This window comes from Fimicolochytrium jonesii (assembly GCF_025526975.1).
Source record: "Fimicolochytrium jonesii strain JEL569 chromosome Unknown EV422scaffold_18, whole genome shotgun sequence".
Classification (NCBI taxonomy): domain Eukaryota; kingdom Fungi; phylum Chytridiomycota; class Chytridiomycetes; order Spizellomycetales; family Powellomycetaceae; genus Fimicolochytrium; species Fimicolochytrium jonesii.
Window position 1 is genome coordinate 343,533 of NW_026515685.1, and position 26,834 is coordinate 370,366.

At 53.7% G+C, this 26,834-nt stretch overlaps 11 protein-coding genes across 11 annotated transcripts; 5 read left to right on the plus strand and 6 right to left on the minus strand.

Moving 5' to 3' along the window:
• Positions 1 to 178: 178 nt before the first annotated feature.
• Positions 179 to 961, plus strand: EV422DRAFT_569050 (ribosomal protein L6e-domain-containing protein; the record flags this gene model as incomplete). The annotated part of the gene is made up of 2 exons (XM_053072715.1): positions 179 to 739; positions 809 to 961. 2 exons carry the CDS (start codon positions 179 to 181, stop codon positions 959 to 961), a joined length of 714 nt encoding a protein of 237 aa, XP_052924075.1.
• Positions 962 to 1,418: 457 nt separating this feature from the next.
• EV422DRAFT_535381 (P-loop containing nucleoside triphosphate hydrolase protein) lies at positions 1,419 to 4,100 on the minus strand. Its single transcript, XM_053070740.1, has 4 exons — positions 3,779 to 4,100; positions 3,503 to 3,709; positions 2,064 to 3,450; positions 1,419 to 1,991 (listed from the first exon to the last, which is right to left on the minus strand). Exons 2-4 carry the CDS (start codon positions 3,707 to 3,709, stop codon positions 1,555 to 1,557), a joined length of 2,031 nt encoding a protein of 676 aa, XP_052924076.1. The 5' UTR covers positions 3,779 to 4,100; the 3' UTR covers positions 1,419 to 1,554.
• Positions 4,101 to 4,513: 413 nt separating this feature from the next.
• On the plus strand, positions 4,514 to 5,546 carry EV422DRAFT_120310 (small GTPase superfamily). The gene is made up of 2 exons (XM_053064667.1): positions 4,514 to 4,574; positions 4,667 to 5,546. Exon 2 carries the CDS (start codon positions 4,700 to 4,702, stop codon positions 5,348 to 5,350), a length of 651 nt encoding a protein of 216 aa, XP_052924077.1. The 5' UTR covers positions 4,514 to 4,574; positions 4,667 to 4,699; the 3' UTR covers positions 5,351 to 5,546.
• Positions 5,547 to 5,593: 47 nt separating this feature from the next.
• EV422DRAFT_535386 (uncharacterized protein) lies at positions 5,594 to 6,806 on the minus strand. The gene is made up of 6 exons (XM_053070741.1): positions 6,743 to 6,806; positions 6,569 to 6,668; positions 6,391 to 6,506; positions 6,178 to 6,322; positions 5,865 to 6,118; positions 5,594 to 5,798 (listed from the first exon to the last, which is right to left on the minus strand). The coding sequence occupies exons 1-6, from the start codon at positions 6,759 to 6,761 to the stop codon at positions 5,776 to 5,778; spliced, it is 657 nt and encodes a 218-aa protein (XP_052924078.1). The 5' UTR covers positions 6,762 to 6,806; the 3' UTR covers positions 5,594 to 5,775.
• A 114-nt stretch (positions 6,807 to 6,920) lies between these two features.
• Positions 6,921 to 13,085, plus strand: EV422DRAFT_535387 (uncharacterized protein). The gene is made up of 5 exons (XM_053070742.1): positions 6,921 to 7,266; positions 7,332 to 9,164; positions 9,238 to 10,409; positions 10,484 to 12,419; positions 12,510 to 13,085. Exons 1-5 carry the CDS (start codon positions 7,082 to 7,084, stop codon positions 12,718 to 12,720), a joined length of 5,337 nt encoding a protein of 1,778 aa, XP_052924079.1. The 5' UTR covers positions 6,921 to 7,081; the 3' UTR covers positions 12,721 to 13,085.
• Positions 13,038 to 14,446, minus strand: EV422DRAFT_569055 (putative methyltransferase-domain-containing protein; the record flags this gene model as incomplete). Its single annotated transcript, XM_053072716.1, has 3 exons — positions 13,038 to 13,771; positions 13,836 to 14,216; positions 14,317 to 14,446. The coding sequence occupies 3 exons, from the start codon at positions 14,444 to 14,446 to the stop codon at positions 13,038 to 13,040; spliced, it is 1,245 nt and encodes a 414-aa protein (XP_052924080.1).
• Positions 14,447 to 14,845: 399 nt separating this feature from the next.
• On the plus strand, positions 14,846 to 15,767 carry EV422DRAFT_569056 (ESCRT-II complex subunit-domain-containing protein; the record flags this gene model as incomplete). The annotated part of the gene is made up of 5 exons (XM_053072717.1): positions 14,846 to 14,928; positions 15,034 to 15,197; positions 15,295 to 15,348; positions 15,422 to 15,586; positions 15,649 to 15,767. The coding sequence occupies 5 exons, from the start codon at positions 14,846 to 14,848 to the stop codon at positions 15,765 to 15,767; spliced, it is 585 nt and encodes a 194-aa protein (XP_052924081.1).
• Positions 15,768 to 16,401: 634 nt separating this feature from the next.
• Positions 16,402 to 16,927, plus strand: EV422DRAFT_498162 (ubiquitin-related modifier 1; the record flags this gene model as incomplete). Its single annotated transcript, XM_053067995.1, has 3 exons — positions 16,402 to 16,442; positions 16,525 to 16,725; positions 16,810 to 16,927. Coding segments are annotated over 3 exons (360 nt in total), but the record flags the coding sequence as incomplete, so codon positions are not given.
• A 140-nt stretch (positions 16,928 to 17,067) lies between these two features.
• Positions 17,068 to 18,826, minus strand: EV422DRAFT_120476 (uncharacterized protein). Its single transcript, XM_053064668.1, has 5 exons — positions 18,364 to 18,826; positions 18,071 to 18,295; positions 17,725 to 17,997; positions 17,520 to 17,644; positions 17,068 to 17,409 (listed from the first exon to the last, which is right to left on the minus strand). The coding sequence occupies exons 1-4, from the start codon at positions 18,481 to 18,483 to the stop codon at positions 17,546 to 17,548; spliced, it is 717 nt and encodes a 238-aa protein (XP_052924083.1). The 5' UTR covers positions 18,484 to 18,826; the 3' UTR covers positions 17,068 to 17,409; positions 17,520 to 17,545.
• A 112-nt stretch (positions 18,827 to 18,938) lies between these two features.
• On the minus strand, positions 18,939 to 21,009 carry EV422DRAFT_535401 (uncharacterized protein). The gene is made up of 4 exons (XM_053070743.1): positions 20,821 to 21,009; positions 19,512 to 20,754; positions 19,338 to 19,427; positions 18,939 to 19,262 (listed from the first exon to the last, which is right to left on the minus strand). The coding sequence occupies exons 2-4, from the start codon at positions 20,579 to 20,581 to the stop codon at positions 19,166 to 19,168; spliced, it is 1,257 nt and encodes a 418-aa protein (XP_052924084.1). The 5' UTR covers positions 20,582 to 20,754; positions 20,821 to 21,009; the 3' UTR covers positions 18,939 to 19,165.
• Positions 21,010 to 23,500: 2,491 nt separating this feature from the next.
• On the minus strand, positions 23,501 to 26,514 carry EV422DRAFT_569060 (ribonuclease H-like domain-containing protein; the record flags this gene model as incomplete). The annotated part of the gene is made up of 6 exons (XM_053072718.1): positions 23,501 to 23,572; positions 23,645 to 25,049; positions 25,113 to 25,303; positions 25,380 to 25,523; positions 25,586 to 25,772; positions 25,853 to 26,514. 6 exons carry the CDS (start codon positions 26,512 to 26,514, stop codon positions 23,501 to 23,503), a joined length of 2,661 nt encoding a protein of 886 aa, XP_052924085.1.
• Positions 26,515 to 26,834: the final 320 nt, after the last annotated feature.

The window sequence follows — 26,834 nt, forward strand, 5'->3', positions numbered from 1 at the left end:
ACGGAAGTAGAGTGGGAATAGCGACGACGACTGCGAGAGCGGAATGGGGGCGGGTGGAAAAGACGGCGACTCTACTCACCGTCTGGAAGGGCAAAATTCAGAAACGGAGGTCTGGGAATGGGAATGAATGCTCATCACTTGCATTCCCGTTTCAAATTCACAGTGGAAAACGTCAGAAATGGCCCACGCCCCCGTCAACTCCGCCATCGTGCCCGGCGTCAGCCGTTTCTCTCGCTCGGCTTCTTACGCCAAGAAGGCCCTCTTCAAGAAGGAGAAGAAGACCGTCGCGGCTAAGGCTTCTGCCCCGGCGTCCCACAAGACCGTCGAGGTCGGTGGTGCCAAGAACGGAAAGTCCCGCAACGTCCCCGTCGCAAAGGCTTCCCGTTGGTACCTCGCTGAGGATGCGCCAGTCCCCAAGAAGTCCCGCAAGGCCCCCAAGCCCGCTAAGCTTCGCGCGTCCATCACCCCCGGCACCGTCTTGATCGTTCTGTCCGGAAAGTACCGTGGAAAGCGTGTTGTCTTCCTGAAGCAGCTCGAGACTGGCCTTCTGCTCGTCACCGGACCCCACAAGGCCAACGGTGTCCCCATCCGTCGTGTCAACCAGGCCTACGTGATCGCCACCTCCACCAAGATTGACATCTCTGGTGTCAACACGGAGAAGTTCACCGACGCCTACTTCAACAAGGAGAAGGACGCCAAGAAGGGTGCGACTGAGGAGGCTTTGTTCGACGCCAAGCAGGTTGGTGTTGATTTTATTTTCAGTTCTCATGATCGCATATTGCTCACATAGCTTTACGCAATTCTACAGAAGAAGGCTACCCCCGCCTCCCGTGTTTCGGACCAGAAGGAGGTTGACAAGGCCATCCTTGCCGTCCTCAAGAAGGATCGTGTGTTGAAGTCTTACTTGAACGCCAGCTTCGCTTTGTCCCGAGGGCAATTCCCCCACTTGTTGAAGTTCTAAACCGACCGTCGACATCTGTGTGGAAAATTTGAGAGTGAATGAAAAAGTTGTAATGGGGGTGGTCCAATACGAATTCTGTACATAACATCGTTATGTTCACGTTCCCGACAATTTGAAGAGTTCGATCCCCCGGTCTTTTCCATTCTCTTGTTCGGTTTCGATTGAAGTGAAGGGCTCCAGAGGAGGTAGATGCGCAATGGGCGGAATGGAAGATGGAGAGGCGGAAGTAGACCACCGCTTTCGTCATGAGGTCTTCTGGACGTCTGTAGAAGCATTTTGTTTTGGAAATTACATGGCGTTTGTCCACACAACTTGGAGGAATGGAGGGGTATGGCTTTCAGACGCTGTGTGGTTACCGGTGGGAGTGCGATTGTCGGGGGGTATTGGCAGCGGGGCTGCAGCGGATCAACCTCGTAACAGGCGTCGTCGAGTGATGTCCATGCCCTCTCCCGGCACATTCCATGTCCGCCTACATATATAGGCACAGTTCATATTCGCAACATTTACAAGGGTATGGCTATGTACAAGGAACTACGCAAACTACACAAAACTCCGATACACAACCCGAAGGGTATCCGTACATGTGACACCCCTCAATGCAACTCCCCACCCCTCTCAAACATCATCTTTTCCCTCTTCGCCCTCTCCTTTTCCTCCCTCATCTCCTCCATCCCCCTCTTCCTCTCCTCCTCCCTCTCCCTCGCCCCTCTCCGCAACTTCGTCAGCACATCCGCCGCCTTGCCCTTCGTCCACCCGTCATAATTCTCCACTCTCATCTTCTTCAAATACTCTATCTGCGCGTTGGTCGGGGCCTCACGGCGCCACGGGGCGGAACGGAAGATGTGCGGCGAGGCGAGGCCGTGGGTGCGGAGGTAGGTTTCTGCGGAGTGTAGCGCGAGCCGGAAGTCGTCGAGGGTGCCGAGGGAGGTGCGTTTCGTGAAGAAACGGGGTTTGCGCGGGTTGTGGAGGTGTTTGTAGGAGGAGGCGATTTCTATCAGGTGTTCGAGGGTTACGTCGCACAGCAGCTCGCCTGAATCGGGATGGGAAGGGATGAGTGGGGGCTTATGTGTACAAAGCGCGAACCGTGTGTATGTTGCCTTACCGTCCGGCCCGTTCTTCTGGGTAACCAGCACGGCCTTCCTCTTCTGCACCTCCAACGCGCAACTGGCCGGCCCTGTCCTCACCCACGCCATTTTGGTCTTCATCCTCCTAAACTCCTCCGCCTCGGTATCAAACACCTCATGTTTTGGCACCTCGTCAAACAAAAACGGAGACGAAAAGAACACCACGCCGGTCCGATATGTGTACATCTGCGCGACCCGCTCGATCTCCTCCATGTTGGCGTACTGGTGTAGATCGTACCCCGCGAGCCGGTACCGTTCGGTCGCTTCGTTGACTTTGCGCACGGATTTGCCTGCGAAATCAAAGTCGCGGGAGAGGCCGAGGAGGGTGGGGACGGTCGCGAGGGAAGTGTGGGCGTTGACGTTGTCGCAGATGTCGATGATGCGGCAGGAGGTCTTCCCTGTGGCGGGGGAGGTTCGCAGGCCGCGCCCGATCATTTGCTGGAGTAGGCCGACGGACCGCGTGGGTCGGCCGAGTATCACACAGTCGATTTTGGGGATATCTACGCCTTCTGTCAGAATCCCGCAGTTGATGAGGACCGGGACGTCCCCATTCCTGAACGACTCGAGCGCTGTGGCCCGTTCGAGTGGTTTCAAGTCGCTATACACGACTGCAACGGGCACGCCATTATCCTCAAACTCCTTCTGGATGTGCTTGATATGCTGTACATCGACCGCAAAGATGACGGTGGATTTACACCCATGCTTCTCATACGCCTCCTGCCATCCCTCCGTAATCGCTCTATTCCGCCTTATGACATCCACGCGCTCCCTCAACTTCTTAATATCGAAGTCGGGTCCAGTAGACGGTAAATCCTCCAAGGATACATCCGAGTGTAAGCGGTGGTAAGTAGCATCGCACAGCCAGCCTTCGTCCATCATCTGCTTAATGGACCGATGGAACACGATCTCGTCGAAGGCGGATTTGAGCGTCACCCCGTCATGCCGGCGCACCGTCGCCGTGCATCCCCACACCAGCACGGGCGATTCAGGCACATCGGCGCCAAAATGCTTGAGGATGCGTTGGTAGGTAACCGCCGCAGTATGATGCGCCTCGTCGATCACGATCGCTTTGTAGAGGGACGGATCGAACCTCGGTTCTTGCAGCCGGGTGGATCCTCCTCGTCCTAGGCTGTTGACTGAGGCGAAGATGACGTCTGCGTCGTCTTGCGCTCTTTTTGAACCTTCTTCTACGTCGGGAATCAGGTGGGGGAAGTCCCGCTTCAGGGTGAGGCGGGCTTGTTGTATCAGCTCGGTTTTGTGGGCGAGGACTAGCGTTTTGGTGGCTTTGGGTGTTGGCGGCGGGATTCGCGAGATGAGGTTTGTGAAGATGGTGGTTTTTCCACTTGCGACGGGTAGACTGACAAGCTTTAAGGAATCAACACACTGTTCCTGCAGAAAACGAAGGCTACTCCATTACCTGCCGCCTCACGCCATTCTGGAAAGCCTGCAAACAAGTCGTTATACATTCCTCTTGATAATCTCGCAGTTTGATAGGATTTATATGTGGGGGCGTAGGCGACTCGGCGACAGCCGCCGCTGCAGAGCTGTAGAGCCGACTCCTCCGTATGGAGAACAATCGGATGGGGAACCGCATTCTTGAAGCTGGGTTGAAGTGGAATGCCATCTTGCGCATGTCCCAACGCGTGAACGAGGCGGCCCAAGTCCGAAACCAGCTTCAAAGGGGGAGACTTACTACTAGCCTGCAGCTGAGCTGGCTTGAAATCCCTGAATGATAGGATGTGGATGGCGGGGTTGCCTGGAGTTCTCATAAAGCGTCTACGCATTCCTCAGTCTATGACCGAAAGGACTCGCTCTCCGCAAACGTCTCTCCGCCGGCGCGTGAGCGTGTCCGAACCCACCCCGCACACAAATGAACCCTACACCAGCTGCATCGCGCGATTGCACGTACAGTAAGAGAGCCAAATCTAAGTCGTCCCAAACAGTAGCATGCGGCGGCGGGCTTTTCAGAGATTCATTCTCCTTGTTTGTTGCCGAAGTTCGTTTGAAGCTTAAAATGTTGGGAGGGCCTGGAAAGCCTTTCAAGAACTCTGATGACGCGCCGCACGTAAGCAATCGGAAATAGAGGTGACGGCAAAACGTCAAAACGCAATAAGAGTTAGCTGCCAGCACATCTGGGGCCAAGACCCAAGACAAATGCGTGCGTGCCAAGTACGCGCATGAGACTCGCCAACTTTTTCAAAGTTAGCCAACCTGCCCTACTTCACCATCGCCTAGCGAAAAACATTCCTTATCCGGACGAAGAAATCGCTTTGCAAGGCCTGTCGACCATTGACCAAATTGAGACACCCCGTGCGGCACAAAGGCGCCGCTAGAGTGATCAATAGAGAGAAAGAGCGCCAAGCATACGGCACTCGTCGGAACAACTCCCAGCACGAGGCCTCGGCGAGGACCCTGCTGTTACACTTACAAGTAGCTGCCAGCAAAACCTAAGCGCTCAGGTCTCGCTTTGACATCACTTTTATTGACAGGTGAGGCCTGGGATTCTTATTTTTGTCATTGGAACCTATGGGGAAAGAAAGATCTTTCATATGACGAGTACTCAAACGGCACACCATCTCAGATCCCTCTCATCGCAACCGGGCCGAATCCAAAGATGGGCAAAAAAGCGCCAAACCGAAGCGACCTCCCACTGCACAAAATCATCATGGTCGGCTCCGGCGGCGTCGGCAAATCCGCGCTCACCCTCCAGTACATGTATGGCGACTTCATCGAAGAATACGACCCGACAAAAGCCGACTCGTACCGAAAAAAAGTCATGCTGGAGTCGTCAGGGGGCGGCGGGGCGGGCGGGACTGCTGGGAGCGGCCCCCAAACAGAATGCTTCATTGATATCCTCGACACGGCCGGACAGGAGGAGTACGCGGCCATTCGGGATAATTACTACCGTTCTGGCGAGGGTTTTCTGTGCGTGTTTTCGATCTGCGAGCATGAGTCGTTTGTGCACACGCAGGAGTTTCGGGATCAGATTTGTCGGGTGTTGGATGACGAGGCTGTGCCGTTTGTGTTAGTGGGGAATAAGGCGGATTTGGGGCATTTGAGGAAGGTGCAGGCGAGGGAAGGCGAGGCGAAGGCGAGGGAGTGGGGGTGCCCGTACATTGAGACGAGTGCAAAGACCCGACAAAATGTGGAGGAGGCATATCAGACTTTGATGCGGAAAATCAGGGATCGGAAGGAGGCCAAAGGTGGGGGCAAGTCGACTGGGGGGAAGACCGCCAAGAAGTCGAAAGGCTGTTTGATTCTGTGATGTTCGTATCGAGAAAGATTCCGCGCGAATCGTGCCTGTGAGACATCGTCGGGCACAACAGCGTAGGCCGAGGGGAATAACATACCCTCCGAAGACCGGCTGTCGCTCAACTTCTCATTGTCATACCCTCCCACAATCCACCGGCACATGTAGACGATGGGTCATCAAGGATAGATGTATGATGCTTGCTTTTCCTTTCTTCTTGTGTAAATACATGAACTGTTCGCCTTAATGAGAGGCAGTACATTCAACATTGCTCGTTGTAAGCTAGTGTGGCTAAGTGTTTGAGCGTGGGGGCCGCCGATAGCAGCCACTAAACCGGTAATCCCCATTTCATTTCCAAAATTTTATGCTATCTACATAGGTTGCAGCTGGAGTCCTAGCCAAGCTGCATGAAAGACAATAAATCGTTTCGCCTTTCCATATCAGGCCCTGGTATCCATCGCATCTGCACAAGTCGAACCCCTGGCGTGAGCCCATATCATAGAAAAGGACATCATTTGTGGTTTCTCACCTTTCCCTTCCTCCTCCATAAGCATTCCCTCTTCCTCCTCCTCCTCTTGCGGCGGTGTAGGCGGCTCTTCCGCATAGCTTTCCTCCAAATTCCTCGCCTCATCCGCCTGCCTATCATCCGCAATGGCGTCCTGTATCTCATGTATCGCAGTGACCAGGGTCAACAACTGCTTCCGTCGAAGTTCCTGCTTTTGTCGCACTGTTTCTGTTTCGTTTATCGTTTTCTCGATCTTGACTTTCAGCTTCGCGGCGGTTCTGAATTTGGAATACATCAGCACGGTGCGTAAAGGTTGAAGAACGAGAACGTAACTCACTCTATGCTCTTCCCTCGTCGAGGGAACCCTAGTATCTTCTCTGCCAAAGCGTCGTACTGCAGTTTGTTTGCCCTTATCCGCTGCGCTTCTATCAACTGCTCTTTGAGAATCGCAAGGTCCTTCGTCCGTTGTTCGATGTCCAAGGCTGAAGTGGCGCGAAGTCTGTGAATGGTTTTACTCAGAGATAAACGAATACGACTCTTAAACTCTCACCAATCTGCTCTTTCGCCTCATCATATCGCCGTATTTCTTTCTCAGTCATATCATGTATAAGCTGGTGTTTCTGCAGCCCCACCTCGAGTTGAGCGAGGTCCCCAAGGAAGAGGGTTCTGCACTCTACCATTAGCCTTAATCAAAGCGAAAATAGAGAGAATTCTCTGCGGCAACTTACGAGTCATTCTCCTTCCCGGAAGCCCCTTGTAAGATATACCGGCGAATGCATTTCTTCAGCTGTCGGTTATCGAATAACAGGCGGTTTTTCACAATGGAATCTGGAGCCGAAATAAAGTGATGTGAGCATAATATATACGACGCACAGGTTGCTCAAGCCCTCCGCTATGCGCACCTTCTGTTACTGCTGCCATGTTTGCCAGTTCGGAGTGTGTTGGTTCTGTCTCAGCCGATGATCGTCCAGTCGAGAATGGGAAGGGGAAGTCAACGCTTTCAACACTGCAACAGTCACGTGACTCGCGAACAGAAACTGTCAAACGGGATTGACTTTTGGAAGGTCGTTTGCATTCACACCCCCTTCTGGCATTACCGATCGACACTGGCCAGGACCCAATAGAACTTCAGGCATCGAGAGGACAGCACGACGACGTCGCCTGCGGTTTCTCAGTACAACAAGCTGCCGGTTCGGCTCTAAGGGGGCGTGGACACGGTGTCTTTTGGAATTTAGTCGAAAATGAACATTTCGAACCCGGTGCCGAAGGAGGTCACTTCGGTGGCCTTCTCGTTCTTGGACAACAAGGATGTTCGGAAGCTTTCGGTCAAGCAGATAACGAATCCTATTCTCTTTGACAACCTCGAGCATCCGACTACAGGCGGTCTTTATGATCCCGCGCTAGGACCTCACGACAAAAATTCTAGGTAGGCCATCGCAATTTTGCGCCGTATGAAACTCTTCACTGATAACGAAAACACTCCGACTATAGGTGTACGACATGTTCCCTCGGGCACTTCTCTTGCCCAGGACACTTCGGCCACATCGACCTTGCAGCCCCCGTTTACAACCCTATCACCTTCCGCCTTATGTACAAACTCCTCCAATCCCTATGTTTCTACTGCCATCATCTGCGTTCCTCGCGGGTTGCGATCGCACATTACTCAGCGAAGCTTAAGCTCATATATGCTGGTCTGATCACGGAGGCGGCAGAACTCGACACGCTTGTTTCGACGAAAGCCAGCGCGCCATTGAAAAAGGCGAAGAAGGCAAAGACGACCAAATCCACACAACGGAACGAGTTCATCGAGGACGAGGCGGAGGAGGTGGATGAGGACGAGGAGGAGGAAGGAAGGGAATCTGAAAACGAGGACTCCATGGACATTGATGCTGAACTTGGTCTTGGGCCACGGACAGCTGAACACATGATTGCCGAGATCGAAGACTACGTGCAGGAAGTTTTTGCGAAGGAACGTCCCGGCGCAGTTCGAAAGACAACTCTGGTGATCGAGGCACTTCGAAAGCTGGAAAGGCAGTTCTTGGGCTCCATTCCAGCGCAAAGTTGTGCTGGCTGTAGGGGACAAAGTCCCAAGTTTCGTAAGGAAGGCCAGCTCAAGATCTTCCAAAAGCCGTTGAATCCGAAACAGAGGCACGCTATGGACGCGAAAGGGCTGAAGTTTGAATCGCTCTTCTCCACCGCGCCTGAAGAGGCCGAGACAGATCCATCTCTCGGTCACGGCAACTCTGCAACGAACGGGATAAGCGCGACTGAGAAGGCACGAGCAGTTCTGGCAATGGAGGTACAGATTACGGAAGCAGACCTGGACGCTGTCGCCGTCGAGCAAGCTCCCGTCCTCAGCAAGGATAAGTTCTTGACACCATTAGAAGTACAACAACATCTGAAGATGCTGTGGGAGCGGGAACAAAGCATACTCGACCTTCTTTATGGATCCACGTCCGTAGAGACTGGCAAGAGAACATCCTCGTACCGGATGTTCTTCTCCGACGTTGTTCCCGTTGCCCCAACCCGCTTCCGACCGATCTCGAAAATGAACGATATGGTCTACGAGCACCCCCAAAACACGCATCTGACAGAGATCCTGAAGGCGAATCTCGCCATCCAGGATATTCGAGCTCAGGAGCAAGTTGCTCTTGCTGCTATTCCCGACAAATCATCAAACCTATATTACGAGAGAAGATCGGAGTTCCTGAAAAGGATCGTTGATTCCTGGATCAGGTTGCAGATGAGCGTCAACAACAACATCGACAGCTCAAAGGCACCACCAGGCCCCGGAGGCAAAGCACCGCCCCTTGGTATCAAACAGCTGCTTGAGAAGAAGGAAGGTCTCTTCCGAAAGCACATGATGGGAAAGCGTGTCAACTTTGCGGCCAGGTCTGTCATCAGTCCGGATCCGTACATCGAGACGAACGAGATCGGGATACCACCCGTGTTTGCTACCAAACTTACATATCCTGAACCGGTGACGCATCACAACGTCAAGGAGTTACGGAGAGCAGTCATCAACGGGCCTTTGAAGTGGCCTGGCGCGTCACATGTCGTCACGGAGGATGGAACGGAAGTCAATCTGGCTACCTTCGACGAGGCGGGACGGACAGGGATCGCAAACCAGTTGTTGACACCGAATATCGGTGTGTCTGGCAATAACCAACACACGCATGTCAACAAGAAAGTTCTCCGACACTTGCGGAACGGTGATTTCCTCCTCCTCAACCGTCAACCAACTCTGCACAAACCATCCATCATGGCACACACCGCCCGTGTCCTGCCCGGTGAGAAAACCATTCGAATGCACTACGCCAACTGGTAGGAATACAATATTAATAGCTAAAGTACCCACAACAATGTGTCCAATTCTAACATAATCCATAATCAACAGTAACACGTACAACGCTGACTTCGACGGAGACGAAATGAACGCGCACTTCCCGCAAAACGAAGTGGCCAGAGCGGAGGCGATGCTGATCGCTCGCACGGATAAGCAGTACCTTGTCCCCACAGATGGAGGAGTTTTGCGTGGTCTCATTCAAGATCACGTTGACGCTGGTGTGCATATGTGTTGTCGGGACACCTTGCTGGGAAGGGAGGAGTACATGCAGTTGGTGTACGGATGCCTGCGGCCGGAGGGTATGCGCGGTTTCGGGACCGTTGGAAATGGCAACATTGAGGAAGAGCTGGTTATCGGAGAGCATGGCAAGGTCATCACTATCGAACCTGCGCACATGAAGCCCAGGAGGTTCTGGACGGGGAAGCAAGTTATCACCACCGTCCTTTTGAACTTGACTGCGGGAGCAGAACCCCTTAACATGATCTCCAAAGCGAAGATCCCCGCAAAAGCCTGGGGACCGACTGGAAAGGAAGAGCAAGGAGTGCTCTTCATGGACGGTCACCTTTTGACTGGTGTGCTGGACAAGTCTCAGTTCGGTGCCAGTGACAACGGTCTTGTGCACGCCGTCTACGAGACTTACGGACCCGCTTACGCCGGAAAGCTTCTCTCCATCCTCGGACGGCTGTTTACCGGGTACATGCAGATGTTCGGGTTCACGTGTAGAATGGACGATTTGCGTTTGACTGGCAAGGGTGACATCAAGCGACGAGAACTCATCAACAAGAGCAAAACGATGGGTCGGGAAGCCATCGTTGAGTACGTGGGTGCAGAGAAAGCCCGCACGGACCTTTCCCTCTCGCTAAGCATGGAGAGTGTCCTCCGCGTTGACGAGAAGATGGCCGGCCTCGACTCCGCGATGAAGAGCAAAACGAACCGAGTCACGTCCGAGATCATCTCGTCCACTGTTCCCGATCAGCTGCTCAAGCCGTTCCCGCACAACAACATGCAGATGATGACGGTCTCGGGAGCTAAGGGGTCGAACGTCAACGTGTCGCAGATCTCGTGTTTGCTGGGACAGCAGGAGTTGGAGGGTCGGCGTGTGCCTACGATGATCTCGGGGAAGACGCTGCCGAGTTTCCCGGCGTTTGATACGGCCGCACGAGCGGGAGGATATATTACCGGACGGTTCTTGACTGGAATCAAACCTCAGGAGTACTTCTTCCGTAAGTCGTAGGCGATTGGTGTTTGTGGCAAGCAATCCTTCGTTTGTCTAACCATTTTCACTTCCTCGAAATAGATTGTATGGCTGGGCGAGAAGGTCTCATTGACACAGCCGTCAAAACATCTCGATCAGGTTACTTGCAGAGGTGTTTGATCAAGCCCCTGGAAGGCCTCCGGGTCCACTACGATCACACTGTCCGTGATTCCGACGGAAGTATCGTTCAGTTCCACTACGGCGAGGACTCGCTAGACGTGACCAAGCAGAAGACGCTCACCAAATTCGATTTCTGCGCCATGAACTACCTCGCGCTGGTTGAGCGCTACAACCCTACTCGTCTTGCTAATGCCTCTATTGACTCGGAGAAGGTGGAGAAATACCGAAAGAAGCAGAAGAAGAGAGGGATCACAAACACCACGCTTCTGGAAAAGTTCTCCCCGTCTCGTTTCCTTGGAGCGGTCAGTGAGGGTTTTGCAAACGATCTGGACGCATACATCGAGAAGAACCCCAGCAACCTCCTCACGAACAAGAAGGCGAGAAAGGAAGGCAAGAAGCACAAGGCATGGTCCGGCGACGCTGTCAAGGACTCCCACTTCAAGCTCCTTATGAACCTCAAATACATGAACTCCCTGGTGGAGCCCGGTGAAGCCGTCGGTCTGCTTGCGGCGCAGAGTATCGGCGAGCCTTCGACGCAGATGACGTTGAACACTTTCCACTTTGCTGGATTCGGTGCCAAGAACGTCACGCTTGGTATTCCGCGTCTTCGTGAGATTATCATGACGGCGTCCGATAACATCAAGACGCCGATGATGAGGTTACCGATGCTGCCGAGCGTCACACCGGCGCAGAGCGAGGCGTTCGCAAAGAGTATCTCGAAATTGGTGCTGTCGCAGGTTATGGAAGGCGTTAGTGTGAAGGAGCTGCTCAGCACTAAGGGGACTGACTTGTTGAGGAAGAAGATCTTCACCGTAAGACTGAGGTTCTGGAAGCCGGAGGATTACAAGGCTGATCACGGGATCACGCAGGAGGATCTTGGGCGGGTTATTGAGAAGGGTTTCGTGCGGGCACTGGATCGGGCTATTACCAAGGAACTGAAGGCTAAGAAGAGGAAGGAGGATGATGTTGATGATAACATTGGGGTTGGGACCACTTCTCCTGACGCTGTGCGACCTTCTCGATCGGGCGACGGCGAGGAAGGAAGTGACCGCCAGGCGGTTATGGACGACGAAGACGACGCCGGGTCGGACATTGAAGGAGACGATGGCGATGCGGTCAACACCAAGCAAACAAAGGCGCGGATGCAACTATCCAGCTACGACGCTCCCGACGACGATGATGAGGAAGTGATACGCCGGGTGGATCGCCAAATGAGCGACGATGAAAACGAGGACGACTCTGCAGGGAACGCGCAGCAGGCTGACGAGGACACTTCTGGCGCCACCGACGCCAGCGGTCTGACACGGGAAGAGCGGATTGTAACCAGCAGCCGCTTCGTGGTCGGATACAAGTTCGACCACGCGCGCGGGCGGTACTGCGACATCAAGCTTTCGTTCCCGGCCACGGTCAAGAAGATGCTCATGGTCTCCCTTGTCGAGAAAGTGTGCCGCAGCGTCGTGATCCACGAAGTCGACCGCATCTCCCGCTCGTACCCGTTACCCAACGAGGCCGAGAACGACAAGTCGGTCAACATCGGCACCGACGGCGTCAACCTCAAGGGCATGTGGGAGTACATGAACATGATCGACGTCTCCAAGATCTACACCAACGACGTTGCCGCGGTGTTGCGGACGTACGGTGTCGAGGCGGCCCGCGCTGCGATCATGCAGGAGATCGCGGGCGTGTTCGCGGTGTATGGGATCAACGTCGACAAGCGCCATTTGTCGTTGATTGCGGATTTCATGACGTTTGAGGGCGGGTATAAGCCTTTCAATCGGATGGGAATGGGCAGCAACCCGAGTCCGTTTGCGCAGATGAGTTTCGAGACGACGACGCAGTTCTTGACTACCGCGACGTTGTAAGTACTCACCCATCACCTCACACATGTCATTGGTCTTTGGAGATTGCAACGTAAACTAACGAGACATGATTCATCTTACGTTCACAGATCCGGAGACTTCGACAACCTCGAAAACCCCTCCGCCCGGCTCGTCCTCGGCAAAGTCGTCAAGGGCGGGACAGGCTCCTTCGAGGTCCGCCAACCCCTTAACGTCCGCGTCAGCGGCGTACAGGCGGCGGGTACGATCGCCGCCGAGGCACAGGATTTCGTCGCTAACCGCGCTACGAATGTTGTGAGGGATGTTGTTGTGGAGGCGTAGGGATGAGAGAGGGATTCGGAGTCCACCACGGATAGCGGGCTGCCATCGCACCACAACTCACACACCAGCAGCAGCAGCAGCTGATATACTTTTTGCTCGGTTATTGGCGCCCACGCCATTCATTTGTATTATTTATGTAGACACATATTTCCCATTTGCATTTGTATCCACATTGATTTTTTTCTGTACACATATAGCATCAAGAGCCTGCTTGATCGAATATCATTATCTGACACAAAAAGCGTTCGCGATATTCCAGAAACACAACATTGCTTGTGCTGACAACGATTGGTCTTCCTCTAAGCCGCTGTGCTATCCTACAATACATATCGCAAGTTATAAACCCCAACGCCCACCGCCCCCGCAACCCTCCTAACCTCAAACACCCCCTTCGCACTGCCCCAAAACGCCTCCTCCCCCTCCCCACGCCACTTATACGCCACCAACACCTCCGCCCCGGGCCGATGAGCGCAGATACTTGTAATGGTATCGAGAAACACGCCGTGCGAGGCGACGTTGTACAGCACGTCGGCGGCTATCACCAGCGGCGGGAGAGGACTCTTCCCATTGCCGTCGGTGGGTGGTGCTAATCGAGCAACGATGTCCGCGTCTAGGAATCCCCACTCGAGGATATCCGCTCGACATTTCCCTCCCGTGTCTGCGTACTCGGTCTGTATGATATTGTTGCCCACATCGATGTTGTGCTGCAAACACGAGTCAGCGGGGTTATCCAGGTCCGTGCACACCACATCGCCGCCGAGAACGGCGCCGGTTATGCCCGTGAGGCCGCAGCCGGCGCCCAGCTCGATTACCTGTCGTGGTGGTGTGGAGGAGCACGACGGGGGGAAGTATGAGTGGGCGTGGCAGGTGAGGTAGAGGGCGAGGATGGGCGCGCAGTCCCAGATGTGGGTGCCGGTGCTGAAGGTCATGTGGGCGTGTTCTGTTATGGGGATGACGAGCGGGAGTGTCCTTGGGAGGCGATCTGAAAGTGGATTGGCATGGCGGGGCATTTGGAAGCGGAAGTGGCGTTCGTTGGTTTGGACTTTGCCGCCTGAAGAGCGTCCGTTAGTCAGCTTGGATAGTTTGGACGTTGGTCGGTTGACGGAGTCACATACCTTTCGCATCCCGTCCCGCCGGCATCACTCTACATTCCCCCGAATAAACCCCGAGCGGAACCACCACTCGCATCCCTCCCTCCAAATCCGTCTTCACACCCCTCGCACCAACCGCCTCACAAACCCCGCTTGTAAGATCCTCCACACCCTCCTCCACATCCCCATCTTCCGTCGGATCTACGCACGCGGCGTTATCCACACCCACATGGAAACAGACAGGTTTGGGCTGCCGGAAACTTTTGCTGCATGTTATTGTTACGTCGATGGTGATGGATGGTTGGCCGGTTGGAGATATGATGAAGGAAGAGGCAGGTTTGGAGAGGGTGAGAGTTAGCGAGGGGATGGGGGTGTGGGAGCGTGCGTCGAGGAGGCGGAGGTGGACTGTGGTAGGGGAAGGTGGGTTGAGCTACATAAAACCAAGAAGCTTTAGCTGCCGTACAACGGCACTCTTCTTATTGAGGAAGGGGAGTCGGGTACTTACGAGGGACGGTTATGGCTGAGACGGGCACGCGGAGATCATCGGTGAGTGAGATTGTGAGCGGGAAGGGTTTGCCGAGAGCGATTTCCTGCGGTGGGGGCCGCGTGAAGTGGAGGCGAAGGAGGCGGGGCATAGATGCCTGACTGGCCACGCTGGGGGGGAAGTGCACCAGGCGTCTCTGGGCTGATGTTGCTTCAGAGGCTGCTTCAGAGGAGTTCGACCGAATTCTTTCTGAGGCCAAATTTTTCAAGCCTCGATTCTCTGTTTCTATCTCCTGATTCTCCAGCCCGACTGGACCTCTGGGACCTGGCCTCGTGAAACGCACCGTTGAGCGTCCTTTACATACATCCTGACGATCGCGTCCCATTCTCCCCTTCCGGCACCGGCACGACAAGAACCCTGAACAACTCGCATATCAACTTCTTTTCGACCTTTGAGGAAGCAGCTGGCCGGTGGTAAAAGGAAGACGTGGAGCGTGTGGCAGCTTTCTCACAAGCTGAGTTCTGAAGCATCTGTTGACCCTTCTTGCACCATGGCTGCCACCCGGAAGACACCTAAGCAAGCAGCTGGCAGCTATATATTCCCTTCCATCCACGACTTCCCTCCCTTCTACACGTAAGTTACGACTTTTCTAAGATGCCCAGGATGTCCAAAGGGTGGGGATGGGAGCAGTGATCACACCCGGAAGAACTCACTCTCACGCCCTTGACGTTTTCACAGAATACAACCGACAATATCCACCCGCACAAAGCAACTACAGTTATGGTGTGAAATACTGCTGCAGTACTGTGCAGCGACTCGCACGTCTGAGTTGCTCGTTGCGCCGGCCGCGATGAACCAAGATCCAATGACGCAGGCCGTGTTTGCCAACGAGAGGATAAGACGTAATGTATCGGTGGGGAAGTGAGGGTCTGCGGGGCAGAGCGGAATTAGATCGGCGTTTGTTCGGAAACCTCACGCCGGAGCTTTCGATTTGCCTAGGAAGGTTGAACAGGGAAGCGATACAACAGATCGTTGATGAGCTAGTGCAGCAAGGTAGGCTGATACCCTGTTGGCACGATGTCCCCAGTTTGGTTGTCCGTTTCCGCCGGCTGACGAAAATCCTCAGGTCAAGCCGAATGGGACTCACCTGCCAAGGACCAATGTCTCATCTACTGGCGGAAGCCGGAGGATTGGGGAGCGCAAGTCTACAAATGGGCTTTCGACTCTGGATCGACGGGATCCATTTGTACCGTTTACGAGCTTCTGCATGGCGAATACACTGAGGGACAAGGTGGGTCATCTCCTTGCGTGAATTATGCCTGTCGGTCGTCCTCATGTGGTGTTGTTTCGCAGAATTCCATGGACTGAACGAGAAGACCATGGTGAAGGCATTGGAAGCGCTCGCAAAGTTGGGAAAGGCGCAGCTGTTTGTTGGCAGTACAGACTTGGAGATGGGCGTGAAGTTTTCATGAGTGGCCGGTGGCAACGATCTCTCGTATTTCTAAACATCCCCTTCCATCTCAGTGGAAGGTTGGTTGTTGGTCCTTGGAGCAACACTCTGCCCGAACCCGACTCAATGAAAAGAGCATATTCTCCATATGCTTGGAGGGCTTCACCCCTTGCCTTCTGCAGCGGACTTGAGTTTATTCCGGGAGGCAGCTCAGAGACGACAATCACTGCTGTATCGTGAGTTCCCGTGCGGGCTGCCCTTCGCTGTATGACGGCTCGCTGGACTCTTACGTTGGAGGTGAATCCACCCTCATCACCTCGTTCTCGCTAAACTCATGTGATGGAAGCCATGCCCTCAGCGAACAGCTGCAACCCTAGGAACATCTGAACAGAAATATCTGATGTACATATATGTCGATGAAAATCTTGCTCAAAAATCATTGTCATAAGTTTAGTCGCTACGAGGCCACAGTAGCTGGAAAATGGATGGCCGTAGGTTCATGCGGCATTCTTTGCGTTCTTTTAAACAGTGGGTCGGGGTCCAGCGCATCGTCCGAGTCCTTACGGCTCTACAGCTGGAGGCCTGTGGTTTCAATCGCGTAGAAAAACTTGGAAAGTGGTGACGAGTGGACCATCTATTTACATCCCCAAGAAAACCCACCACCCACAATGACGCTAAACCTCACTCTCCAATTCAGGTGCAGACCTCGCCCCCATACCATCGCTTGCCCTGTTCGTCAAACCTCTTCCACGCCTAACCTTGTTTTGTCACCTTCGCAGCGGAGGCATGGAACTCCTCTTCTCCCATCAAAAAGAGCTCGCCCTCCAAACCACACCCTCCGACCTGCTTGCCCACTACGCCAAACCCAATCCGTCAGAGTCAACTTTAACCTCGGAAGCAGAACTCCGCCATCTCCTCCCTTACATCCGCGACACGCTGCTGACCGAACGGGCCGAGCTGTTCATGCAGGGTGATACCGTGTACGTATCCCCAAAAACAAACCCCCCGTTATCATGCTTGGGGAGCGATGGTAATACTCGTATACCGGTTACTGCTTTTCTTAGACAACCGGGAATCTTAGTGCTGATAAATGATGCGGACTGGGAACTGGAGGGGGAGTTGGATTATGTCTTGAGAGACGGGGATGTGATTTTTTTCATATCGACGCTGCATGGGGGTTGATGAAGTTTGCTGGGTCGAAAACAGGTGCGATGGGGTCAGGGGAAGGGGGAGGAAGGGGAGGAGGTGGTTGGAGCGGGTTCGGGAAAATGAAAATCTGGAGCGGAAGCCCATAGGTTGCCGGAAAGAGCCCACGGCAGGCAATATGCACACAGCGGCTACGAGACATACCGGGGGGTCAATAGCCCGCTTCTCGGCGCATCAAGCAATGCCGGAAACATATGGGCGATCACCGAAGCGTCTGGCGGCTCGATGCCAGCGGGTCGGCATTCTGGATCGTCGAAATCGAAGACCTTGTAGATGTGTGAGCATAAGCACGCGTACTGGGGCGTTCTGGCGGTGAAGCTCTCAGATGAGAAATGTGGGGAGGGCTATGAGGGAAGGTGTACTTGACGGGGAGTGGTAATGCACAACTGCTGAGGCGTGGGTATATGCGGGGTATACGCGGGAATCTGCCTGCAAACGCCCGTTTTCCGATCTGCTAACTGGTAAAAGCCGGCAAAAGTCAAACACTCATTCGGGATACGTGTATCGCAGCGGTTTAACCTGATAGGCTCGATGAACAGCGAGTATTATCTGGGTAATATATATGTACATGAGTCGTCGGACCCATCACTGGTCCTATGTCTTCCGCCGGGTGAGATGGTCATATATGACGACCTGGATATGCTCATCCTTCACAATATGTGTTACGGTTGTTTTATCCCCCGGTTTCGGTTCCTAAACCCCTCAAAGGGAAATCAGTTCACCGGCCAACCCATACCACCACCCAAAAGATATGGCCTGAAAACATCCCCTACCTTCGGATCGACATTAATTATCTTCCGATCTCGCTTATTTTTGAACAGTATCCCGCTCTCATTGTCTGCAATCACCTGGAAATTGGGCATCGCGTTGCTGGTGCATGTCTGCGTCTCCCAGTTATAGAAGCTCATGTCTGTCGTGCGTGGCATCAATGCCCGTGTGCGGAGGAAGTAGGGCTCAAAGTTTTCGGTTTTGAGACGGTGCGCGTAGTCGATGTAACCGCTGATTTCCTGGTTTTTGGCGTTGTAGGTGCCGATGAAGATGATGGACTTGCATTGGAAAAGCAAAATGATTTCAATATCATATATATGTGTCGGAGTCCATGGCATCTCTCACTCTCACCGTGAGTTTGCCGCTCCGATTGGATTCCTCTCTCTCAGCCAGTGCCTGCAAGAATGGATATCCGGAAAGGTCTTTTGCATACGATGCAAGCACCTTGGTGGCCAAGTGCTTATTCAGACGGAAGTTCTCGGCCGCTCGTTTCTTGGCCTCGAACTCCTCTCGTTTCAATGGCTCGCCTGAGCCCCGGTACCCGAGCTCGACTTGTTGTCTTGCTAGCTCTTTGTCCTGGATTATGAGGGTTAGGTTGTGAGTGATGGGTCATCGAGCATTCGAGGGTTTAGACTTGACGAAACCTCGAGAAAGTATAAGTCGGTATTGCTTATTTGACTGTCCAGATATTCCTCGTACGTCGCATGATCGGCGACGGCGCTGTCGCCTATGCCGCTCTGGATGTCGGCGAGCTCATCACTCATGCCTGCGCTCAGTTGTCCGGTCAGGTCGTTCGAATTGAAGAATGCAAAGAGAAACACTAACAAAACCCCCTGACGAGAGATTCGCTGTCGAAATCGGGATTTTTTATGGGCAAGGCTTGGAGGCTTGGAGGCTGGGACAAGCGATACAGCAGCCACGGCAGGCTGATTCGACAGTGTGCACCGGAATCACCGGATTATCAAGAGCTAAATGGGACAGAGCACAAAGGTCGCACCAATATCACTTCGGGGATAGGGGAGAAAAGTGAAAATCGATTGCGGAGCTGGGCGAGAGCTGTCAGTCGTCTCTCGCCTGCGGCCTCACGTCTCTCGCGTCAGGCCGTACGTAACCCACACGGCACGGTAGAATCGCGCGCACCAGCCGCATCGTTGTCTATGATGCATAAAAGCTCGACGTGTCTCACGTGTCGAAGCAGACCCGCGGACTGAGGGTCCTTCGCTGCTGCCATACCGTACAGTATATTGGGAACGGGGCATATTTTAAATACAAACGATAGGGGGAGTCGTAGGAGGTTCTGTCCTAAAGCGATTGCGAGAGCACTACGAACACTTCCCTAAGGGACACAGAGCTATAAGCCATCAAGTTGTTCCGTCCGGGGGTCGAGATATGAGGTTTTGAGAACGCTGAGAAGCGTCAAACGGACTAGGAACGTGCACACTTCTCTCACACAACCTCCTCCGTCAAATCCTCCTGCGGCACAGGCGGCCGCCGGCACCCCGCGAAGGGTGGTGGGGAGACAACGTCGTTGAAGAGGAATGTTCTGCAAGAAGACAAGTTAGATACGGGTGGATGGGATGGGTGGAGGCACCCCTGTGAGGGGCGGGGGAGGGCTTACCCGTAGATGAGAATGACGAATCCAAGAACTTGGAGCCATCGGAAGTGTTCCCAGCCGAGGGAGAGGGATATTATCCAGATGAAGAGTGTTCTGCGGGGAGGGGAAGATGGTCAGTGGTCAATGTCAGGAGAAAATCACGATCGGGGTGCATGGCCGGGGAGTGTATGGACTGACCTGCAAGTATCGATCGTACTCCGACTAGTCGCGCTGATACTCCTCGTAACACTCAACCCAAACCAATTGAAACTCGCAATCGAAAACGTGATCCCCACACCCGCCCAGAAAACCTGACTGAACCCAAACAACTGGCTAAACCCCACCGGCAAGTCAAAAAAGTTGCCCGTGTCCTTTCCCACAGTGAAATACAGGACGGGCATGAGTGTGCCCGTGGTGATGAGCCCGAAGATTCCCTCGAGCCCGACGGCTTTCATGGCGGGGAGGTGGAAGTGGGACATGATTTTTTCCTCGATGACGAATTGGAGGGCGGTGAAGGTTTGGGCGAGGATGACGAGGAGGACGCCGATGATGGACCATGTGCTTGGTTTTGTGCCCATAAGGTATGGATGCTCCGCGTCGTTGTGGGAGTCAGCTGGGGGTGGGGATGATGCGTGCTCGACGATGCTGCTCATCCCGACGGTGGCGACGCCGAGGAAGACCATGACGAGGGCGAACCATCGGTAAAGCGGGTGGCGGCGGTTGAGAAAGAGGACGGAGAGGGTGCCCGTGAAGAGGACGACGGAGCCGCGGAGCATTTGGTACACGGAGGCGGAGATGTGGATCAGACCAACGTTCATGAGGGTTGTTGCGATCATGTCGCAGAGCGTGGGGAGCCAGAGAAGGAAATTGTAGTAGCCTGTCATGGGCTGAGGTGTGTGCGCGACGAATGTTGGGGGGATGAGGGGGGATGTCTCTTCGCCTGCGACGTCGTCGGCTGTCGCGACGCCGGGGGAATCGGGGTGGACCACTGCAACCCCGGCCGCTCCAGCAGCTGCCGCTTCGGCCTCCCTCGCGATCCGCTTGTTCTCCCTCCACACTCCCACGTAGTAGACAATAAGGCAGAGAGATTCACCCAAGAACATGTTCACTGTCTGCCATAGCGGCTGTTCGAACAGGTGTCGCCTTTTCGGATCCGGGTCATCGCAGTTCTCCACGCAGGTGTTGTCTTGGAGTTTGTTGAGGATTGTATTGACAGTGCCGGTCAACAGCATGCCCACCACCAGGACGAGGACGAATATTGGTTTCATGGCTGTGTAGAGGCGGGATGGTATTCCGTGGGAATTTGTGTGGGAGGGTGCTGTGCTCGACTGCTTTGCCCCTGACAGGTTCGCGTGGGAACAAAGGGCAGGCGAAAACTTGGACTTGGATAGTTTTGGAACCTTATGCGGCGTCAACAGAGACGAGCCTATTCACTAGGTCACTGTGAAGAAAGATAAATATGAGTGCAAGTTCGGTGGGAAGATTGCGCAATGGGTATGGACCTTACAAATGCGAAAGCTGACGGAGGTCTCCTCGCGATAGAATTGCGAACAGAGTACAGACTTGCACGATATCAAATTCTTATGAGACGTAGAGCGGGCGTGAGAAGGAGTATTGTGCGGTCGTGGGAGTTGGGAGTTTGGAGTATGGAATGGAAGAAGGCAGGGAGCTTGGCCACGGGAATGCAGCAAGGTCAGGCAGTACAGTAATACATATTTGAAGCCCCGCTTGGCTCGTTTGTTTACTTGCTCTTTGTTTAGCACGCGCAGCAGGCAAGTTGGGAGATGGGTGATCAGGCTTGCTAAAGAGATTGCGCCATCCTTGTGCGCAGAATGATTAGCGGGCTTTTCACGCGTTTCATTAGCCACACGCCAATTAGCCTCATTGCGAACTTTCGATAAGGCGTGGCGGTATGACAGCAGGGCGGGGGGGGGGGGGGGGGGGGGGAATGAGTGACTGCGGCCGATCTTCCTTCATCAATTAAGTTTGGACTCCGGGGCCGAAATTTGGAGTGTGTCATCACTTGGCAGTGGACCTGTCATTCTTGCAACTACCCCCTCCCACCCTACTATTATCCTTATAAAATACACTTATCCACCGCTGCCTGTATTCCTACCTTCCTGCGGCCCGTCTTTCAAGCCCATACCATCCTTCGTTCCGGGAGACCTGTCTCCTCCACCTTGTTCGTACTCTCTCAGAACAGACAACACCTCGGAATTCGCTTTCGCCCGGAAGTTCTCCACCGCCAGCACCAAATCTCACACCACCATCCTCCCGAAGGTCATCTTCCGCCCCATCGCCTTAGCAATTCATACACTCGGCTCAAAGTTACGGCACCCGCCTCTGCTACCCACCTCCACCATCGTCCAACGCCACTGGACCACCCGTCAAAACACACACCCACCATTGCACACCTCCCAACCTCTTTTTCCCGCCTCAGTAACCCCCACACATCAAATCCCTTGACCTATTGGCCTGTCCAACGCTCCCCTCCGCGGGAGCCGCGACAAACGAAAGAGAAGAAAGAACCCGTTCGGTGTCAACCACAGCTTTCGATATTATCCACAAGCGAGGTTTGGAACTGAGGATGCTTTGAGAGACCGCCGTTAGCCACTTTTGGGGGGATGTTAATTCGCAAATGGCTAAAATCAAGCTCCAACCTTCAGAAAAACTAAAAAAGCCGTCTCTAGCAAAAACAAAAACAAACCCAAAACCATGGGCATCATATTCAAACGCTACCTGGACACGCCCACGCACACCAACAGCCGCATCTTTGGATGTACAGAGTGCAAGACCCATCTTTCGACGAGCGAGGATATACTCTCTAAGGTTTTTGACATTTGGGGGATGTTGAACTTTTGCTGAGGTGGTTGGGTTACTGATCCGTGTTGTGACTGTATCTTCTTTCCTGGTGTATTTTTTGTTTGGGAAAAGGCGTTTCAGGGGACGACGGGACGCGCGTACCTTTTTCAGTCGGTGTAAGCAACGATAATGCTGTAGATAAGCGGGTTCTGATTATGTTTTGAGTTCGAGCGAAGGGAGCGCAAAGGGAGGGAGGCCTCCCGATTGCGCGGAGGCGCGACGGGTGGCATGGCGGGCCATCTGCAAGCGGGACGAAGGAAGGAGGTTTATCGTTTCGCTCACATATACCAACCCCTGCCCTCATTCACAACACAGGGTCAACGTCATCGAAGGCGACCTCCGCACGGCGACCATGACGACCGGCGTGCATACCGTTAAGGACATCTACTGCACGGCGTGTCAGACGCTTGTCGGGTAAGGGTTCACACCCGCCTCGTCAGCGTCATCCCCATCCTAACATTCGAAAATGTTGCTTCCTCCGGCAGATGGAAATACGTAAGTCATAGCCTTTTCACCTCTCATCCGTCGTTAAACCCCTGTAGGCTGAATGGATGGCGGGGGGTTTTATCTCGCACGGCGTGGGGTTAGGAACGAGCATACGAAGACAGCCAGAAATACAAAGAGGGCAAGTTCATCCTCGAACGGCAACTGGTCTGCGAGGTCGTATGACCTTGGATCATCGGGACGGAGAGCACACGCCCCCGGTATGCCCCCTTCTCACCAGCGGTGTTTCCTGTAAGAAAGCGGACATTATTTTTGCTGACCGCTGTTTTACGCGGCCGTCTCTCTTAAGCTTTCGTTTGCATCCTACATATACAGACTAGGGAATCTCCTCTGTCTCTGGTCATCCCTCATTTCTCCTCCCCCTCTCCCCCTACCCCTACTCCATCAGTTCCTGTTATTTTTCCTCACCTCCTCACTAACCTCGTCTTTAGTTTTGGGTTTTCATGCAGTGTAGTCACATCTTTCAATGCTTCAATACAGCAAACAAAAACAGGTCTCGCTCTCAGTTTGAACTCTGGTTTGAACTATATGCACAGAATATCTCGTGGACCGTGGACACCCAAATACAGGCTGCACAGAAGTCTCATCACCCGCATACATAATTCATTATCTACTCACAGAACAATAAACCCAACACAAAAACGGACCCCTATCATGAACCGCAAACGACACCTAGCGAGAAAGAGACCATCCGTCTACGCCAGGTTGACGAAAAAAAAAAAGGTCGTGATCGGGGCTCCGGAAGGGGCGGGATGATTCAGGGACATGTTGATACGGGTAAACCGAGTTGGGCGGAAGGGCATAGCGGACCTCCCTTCCCCTTAGTCGTTCCGCCTAAAAGTCCCGCTCTTATTCCCGCTCTTCGGCTTCATATTCACCCGCGCATCCTTCTTCTACAATCCCCAAAAGAAAAAGAAGTCATCAGCCCACATTCACCCGCATTATGACGCACCGCAACTCTTTACCTGCTTAGGCCCCTCTCCCTGCTTATACGGCTCAAACACCTTCTGTTGTTGCTGTTTTGGACCTTTCCCCTTCTTCGACTGCTGTTTCTGTTGGGGCTCCTCATCACTATCCAACACGAATACCCCATCAAAGTCTTCCGTGGCATCCATCGGCTCTTGGTGGGTGCTGCTCTGGCCTTTCTTGGAGTAATCGTAGGGTGTGAATTCCAAGTCTTTTTTACCCTTCTTGGCCCGGGTGGGGGAGGATGAATCGGTGGTGAGGGCGTCTTTTTTAGGCCGTTTTCTGGCTTTAGAGCCTTTACGTTTGATGTCGGCGACTTCGATTTCCTCGTCGGAGAGGGTTATAATGTCCGTCGGGAGGGTCGTGGTTGGGGGTGCGACACGGGATTGGATTGGCGCGGGTGGGGTGGCAGATATTTTTGATTCCGACGGTGTGAGGGATTTGGACGCTGTGGTATTCTCCAATGACGCGCGGGGGGATTTACTCGATGGGAGTGGGGATTCCGTATCGTCAGAGTCGTCTCGTTTTCGTTTGGCCTGTAATAGCCCTACGGGCGCTTCGAGCCTCAACGTGCGTCTGATCTCCTCCGCGAGGCGTTTGGCCTGTACGGCGCGCTCATCTTCGTCTGCGTCGAGTGTTGCGGTGGTTCCGAAAATCGAGGACGTGGTAATCGAGACGTGGGTGACTGTCGACGTCTTCGCAGCGTCTTTCACCGTCCCAAACAGCCTTGAAGTCGGTAGGGTTTGGATTTCCAAGATAGGTGGAGGCCCTTCAGCAGGCGTGCTCTCCCCCGTCGTAACCTCCCCTTCATCTTTCTCCCCAAACCTTAAATGCTGCGGCCCGCGTTTCTTCCGCTCCATCCACTCCCTCTCGTCCTCCTTCAACTTCGCCAATAGCGCCTCGTTGCGTTCCCTTGACCGTGTCGCTTCAATCAACCCATTCTCAATAATCAGCGCCAAATCCGTCGCGTACATCCTGACCAACGGTGGCACTGGTGAGCAGCACCCAAGGATCCCCTGCTGGTCAGTGGGCATCCTATCCGCGAGTGTGAACATCATATGCGTGGGGAGGACGTATCGGGGCGACTCGTCCTCTTCGCGGGCTGTGTGGTCGCGCCAGGCGTGGATGGCGCGGAAGAGGGCAAACTGTTCGGGGCGGAGGGCGCCGCCGTATTTGCGTAGGGTCTGCCGCCAGCCGTTGGGGCCTTCGCCCGTTTCCGAGTCGTAGATGTCCTTTTCGTATTTTTTGAGTGCTGTTTCGGCGGAGCGGGTTAGGGTCGCGCGCATGAGGTTGTGCGTTTCGGGGTTGGAGAGGGTGAGGAGCTCGTTGCGCATTCGGTCGTAAATATATAATAAATAGTGGGTATCGCTTCGTGCGTACTTCAGTAGCTCCTTCGGTAAAGGTCTAGATATACGATTAGTCATGGTCTCTCGCGCACTTCTGACTCAAACAACAGAAGTCACATACCTTATCCTCCAATCCGCCAGCTGGTATGCTTTATTCGTCTCCACATTGCAGTAGTACTTCAAGAGATGCGCAAGTCCATGATGCGGCATCTCGAGAAGATGTGATGCGTGGTATGTATCGAACAGGTTGACAATGTAAAGCCCAAAGTCCCTTTGCATCCATACGATATCCATGTCGGCGCCGTGGAAGACCTGCAACAGGCAGTGAGACAGGCAGTGAGAAACCATTACGGTGGGCAAGAGATGCAGACGCCCGCAGGTCACATACCTTGACAATCTCCGGATTCGTAAAGCTGGAATTCAGCACGTGCATCCGACTCCGCACGGCTAGAGTGTCAATGATGAAGTCTTCTGTTCGAGTCGAGATCTGCATCAGACACACGAATCCTTGGAATGTTCGGTAATCGTGATGCTAGAGGATATAGGGTCAGCAAACCGCATCTTCCGTCCCTCGTACCACTACTTGCGTCTCACCTCGGTATCGATCGCAATCTCCTTAACCGAGTCCAACAACGCCGCTAATCGGTCCAGCTTCTCATCGGTATCCACGTACGTATACGGCGTTTCCTCCATCGATTCGTAGAGTTGTTCAGGGCGAACTTCGAACATGTGGTGAGGGTATTCTATGTTCTGGATCTCGTACTCGTACGGATGTGGATGACTGATGACGAATTCAGAGGAAAGAGATCAGTTACTGCGCCCAAGATGCACATCCGCCGAACTGGTTAATCAAATGCGCACCTAGTCTTCGAAGAGCTAGCATCGGTAATTCCCAACGACCTCAAATGCGCGCTCATCTCCGGCGTCAAATCCGCAGACCCAGGTAACCCATAATCCAACGGCCGTTTCGCATTCGGCTTCTGCGTGATCTTCCTCACAAAGGGTGTATTCGAGTTATCCACCTTATCCTCGAAGCTCAGCTGCGGGCGGGAGATGTTCTGCGCGTGGACGACTTTGCGGAACGTGTTTTGTTTTGTTTGCACTTGCATTATGACCGGGGCGCTTTGCCCGGGGACGTTGCCGGGGGCGTTCTTCTTTATTCGGCCTGTGACTTTGTCGAGGTTCATGTCTGCTTTCTCGAGCAAGTGGTCAACCGTGTCTACCACGGCAGCGAAACGGTCCGTTACGTCGTCCGCATCCTCAAAAGGCCTCACACGGTCAGAAGTGGGAACCGCTTTCGACGTCGAGTGTTTTAGCAGTCGGTTGCATGCTTCCAGTAGCTGATCTCCAGCGTTTGTCAGGGACTCGTCGAAACCTTCCACGGAGGCCTTGTAGAAACCTAGTTCGTTTGGTTGCAGAAATTGCGAGGCTTTCGTCACGCCCACCAGAGCCGTGAACAAGTGGGTCTGGTAGTCCTCAAAGTTCTCTGGTGTGATGGCAAAGCCACTCTGTTCTGAAGCCATGATGCCTTTGCTTCCACCGTCGCGAAATACGGGATCCCTGGGGAAAGTCCAAACGAGGAAATGGGCAGCGTGAAATGTTGGAGCAACACGTCCCGAGTGGCGTTCGTGGCAAGGAGTGGCTTGGCGGTTTCGTCGGCGTGTCCTATACGCGAACGCACAGAGCTCATTGCTCAAAAGACATCAATGACTGCGAACCACTTGGATATGTACGATTGGTGATATGAACTCATTATATGATGAGGATGTGATATAAGACCGTCGGTCGATATATGCAAAAAGGAATAAACCCAAAAACGGTCCCCCCTGTTAGAATACGAATC

What these genes read in the sequence shown, in the direction of transcription:
- EV422DRAFT_120476 (XM_053064668.1), bottom strand. Translation starts at nt 18,483, where the DNA reads ATGAGTGATGAGCTCGCCGACATCCAGAGCGGCATAGGCGACAGCGCC. An exon ending in CCGACTTATACTTTCTCGAG is followed by an intron (nt 18,296 to 18,363) that starts GTTTCGTCAAGT and finishes CTCATAATCCAG; the next exon opens with GACAAAGAGCTAGCAAGACA. An exon ending in TAATTAATGTCGATCCGAAG is followed by an intron (nt 17,645 to 17,724) that starts GTAGGGGATGTT and finishes TGAGGGGTTTAG; the next exon opens with GAACCGAAACCGGGGGATAA.
- EV422DRAFT_535381 (XM_053070740.1), bottom strand. Translation starts at nt 3,709, where the DNA reads ATGGCATTCCACTTCAACCCAGCTTCAAGAATGCGGTTCCCCATCCGA. An exon ending in AGAATGGCGTGAGGCGGCAG is followed by an intron (nt 3,451 to 3,502) that starts GTAATGGAGTAG and finishes GATTCCTTAAAG; the next exon opens with CTTGTCAGTCTACCCGTCGC. An exon ending in CCAGAAGAACGGGCCGGACG is followed by an intron (nt 1,992 to 2,063) that starts GTAAGGCAACAT and finishes ATCCCGATTCAG; the next exon opens with GCGAGCTGCTGTGCGACGTA.
- EV422DRAFT_535401 (XM_053070743.1), bottom strand. Translation starts at nt 20,581, where the DNA reads ATGAAACCAATATTCGTCCTCGTCCTGGTGGTGGGCATGCTGTTGACC. An exon ending in AGTACGATCGATACTTGCAG is followed by an intron (nt 19,428 to 19,511) that starts GTCAGTCCATAC and finishes CCCTCCCCGCAG; the next exon opens with AACACTCTTCATCTGGATAA. An exon ending in TTCGTCATTCTCATCTACGG is followed by an intron (nt 19,263 to 19,337) that starts GTAAGCCCTCCC and finishes GTCTTCTTGCAG; the next exon opens with AACATTCCTCTTCAACGACG.
- EV422DRAFT_535386 (XM_053070741.1), bottom strand. An exon ending in TCCGGGAAGGAGAATGACTC is followed by an intron (nt 6,507 to 6,568) that starts GTAAGTTGCCGC and finishes GGTAGAGTGCAG; the next exon opens with AACCCTCTTCCTTGGGGACC. An exon ending in TGAGGCGAAAGAGCAGATTG is followed by an intron (nt 6,323 to 6,390) that starts GTGAGAGTTTAA and finishes GCGCCACTTCAG; the next exon opens with CCTTGGACATCGAACAACGG.
- EV422DRAFT_535387 (XM_053070742.1), top strand. Translation starts at nt 7,082, where the DNA reads ATGAACATTTCGAACCCGGTGCCGAAGGAGGTCACTTCGGTGGCCTTC. An exon ending in ACCTCAGGAGTACTTCTTCC is followed by an intron (nt 10,410 to 10,483) that starts GTAAGTCGTAGG and finishes TCCTCGAAATAG; the next exon opens with ATTGTATGGCTGGGCGAGAA. An exon ending in TTCTTGACTACCGCGACGTT is followed by an intron (nt 12,420 to 12,509) that starts GTAAGTACTCAC and finishes TTACGTTCACAG; the next exon opens with ATCCGGAGACTTCGACAACC.
- EV422DRAFT_120310 (XM_053064667.1), top strand. Translation starts at nt 4,700, where the DNA reads ATGGGCAAAAAAGCGCCAAACCGAAGCGACCTCCCACTGCACAAAATC.